The sequence below is a fragment of the Contarinia nasturtii genome, unplaced genomic scaffold, assembly GCF_009176525.2.
Source record: "Contarinia nasturtii isolate CC-2019 unplaced genomic scaffold, AAFC_CNas_1.1 Cnas_scaffold_3693, whole genome shotgun sequence".
Taxonomy (NCBI): domain Eukaryota; kingdom Metazoa; phylum Arthropoda; class Insecta; order Diptera; family Cecidomyiidae; genus Contarinia; species Contarinia nasturtii.
Genome location: NW_022200990.1, coordinates 1,088 through 2,796, shown reverse-complemented (window position 1 = coordinate 2,796; position 1,709 = coordinate 1,088). Strand labels below are relative to the sequence as shown.

The 1,709-nt window shown below is 33.8% G+C and overlaps 1 protein-coding gene across 1 annotated transcript; it reads right to left on the bottom strand.

The window, feature by feature from the left end:
• Positions 1 to 8: 8 nt before the first annotated feature.
• Positions 9 to 999, bottom strand: LOC116350134 (the record flags this gene model as incomplete). The annotated part of the gene is made up of 2 exons (XM_031781866.1): positions 803 to 999; positions 9 to 545 (listed from the first exon to the last, which is right to left on the bottom strand). A coding segment is annotated over exon 2 (520 nt), but the record flags the coding sequence as incomplete, so codon positions are not given.
• Positions 1,000 to 1,709: the final 710 nt, after the last annotated feature.

Genomic DNA, 1,709 nt, shown 5'->3' with positions numbered 1-1,709 from the left:
AAGATCACCGTCAATCGAACAATGGAAGAGTTCCACCATTTCTAGTTTGCCCAACAATTGTTGAATAAACTTAATTCTTTCGATGTCAATGATTGAAAGTTCGATGGAAATGCGTTCAACTGACTCAAAGTCACTTACACGAGATTGAATATAATTGAAATCGCCATCAACAATTAAAATGCTTGGTATGAATTGACTGAAGCCCGATATTTTAATCCATTGAAACCTGACTCCATCTTTGTCCGAATAATACGTTCGAATTCCATTGCCATTGTTGAACCATGTTTGAACCGATGAATAATTTTGTTTGAAATATTCGCCGGCCACTTTATTCATCCGCTTGCATGTTTGTCCAAATGAATGCAAATCTTTCAGCGACAAATATTCAAATATTTCGTCCATACAATCAATGCTTAGTTTGAATATTTTTGGTGACGATTCCACATTTGACGGACCAGCGCCAGCATCTTCACTGCCATCTCGACCGACTGGGTGGGATAACTTTTGCTTCGTTTGTGGATGATCCATGACCTCAGAGAATAGAACTGGGTAACAAAGTAGAATAGGACAAGAAATTGAATATTTTTCGCAAAAATATATTACATAAACCTTTTTTTAATCCAAAACTATTTAATTCTTTCCAACAATTAATCATTCATAAATTTTAATTTAGATAAGTGAATATTGATTTGTTGTCACTAAGTTTTCGAAAAATTGATGCCTATTATAGCTAAAATAACTATATCTTTTCTTGGATTGAAATTGTAATTTGTAATAATAAAGCAAACGATGCGTTACTTACCGATGACCGATCAAAATTCACGTCGTTTCAACAAATTTACTGTAGTAATACCAAGTTCCAAAAAGATTTCAGTAAATGTTTTTTGCCGAAAAAATGAGTACAAATCTATGAAAAACTGTAATTTATGTGGAATATTTTGAACTTTTTCGCTAATTAAAAAATGGCGTCGAAGAAGAAATGAGCAAACTTGTGTGACGTGTTTCTCCTTTGAATGTTCGCAAGTAAAAGAACGTCGCCTCGTTTTCATGGAAATGATGTGAGGTTGTAGTTGTTCAATACACAGCATTGCGCAAACGAGACAGTAGCAGTCAACAACGGTGTGTTTTATATCAACATATTGGTGGCGTCTCTTTCTTTTGAATGCGCATTGATCTCATTTCAATAGACGATGCAAAGTAGATGTCGCTAAAGTGTTGGTGATGTTGAATTACAAGTTCCACTAACCCAAAAGAAAATTCCACCATTTACGCCTTTTAAATACGAAGAAGAAAAAATATGTCAATAAATCGCATAAACAATGAAGAAAATTTTAAATTTGAATTTTTCCCAATTGCAAATGACATTTTTCGGTTTTTCAGTTTCATTCAAATGAAACATTATTGTGAGCTTGATTTTTAATGAGGTTAGAATTTTTCTGATTTTGATTGAGATTCGAGAGACTTTGCTTTTGCCTTTTCGATGTTAATTTGAAACAATTGATTGGCAATGCTTCTTGTGGTTGCGCTTGAGGTGTGTGTTTAAATTTGATTTCCAATTAAATCGTGTATGTGCTGTAAGAAATTGGACTTTTTCCCTCCACATGATTCGCCACTACGATGACATTCGAAAATTCGACGATTGCATTTCATTTGATGATCATCTCTTTTGATCTTTTGCTGGAATCCAGTAAAACAATGGAAACAATGGA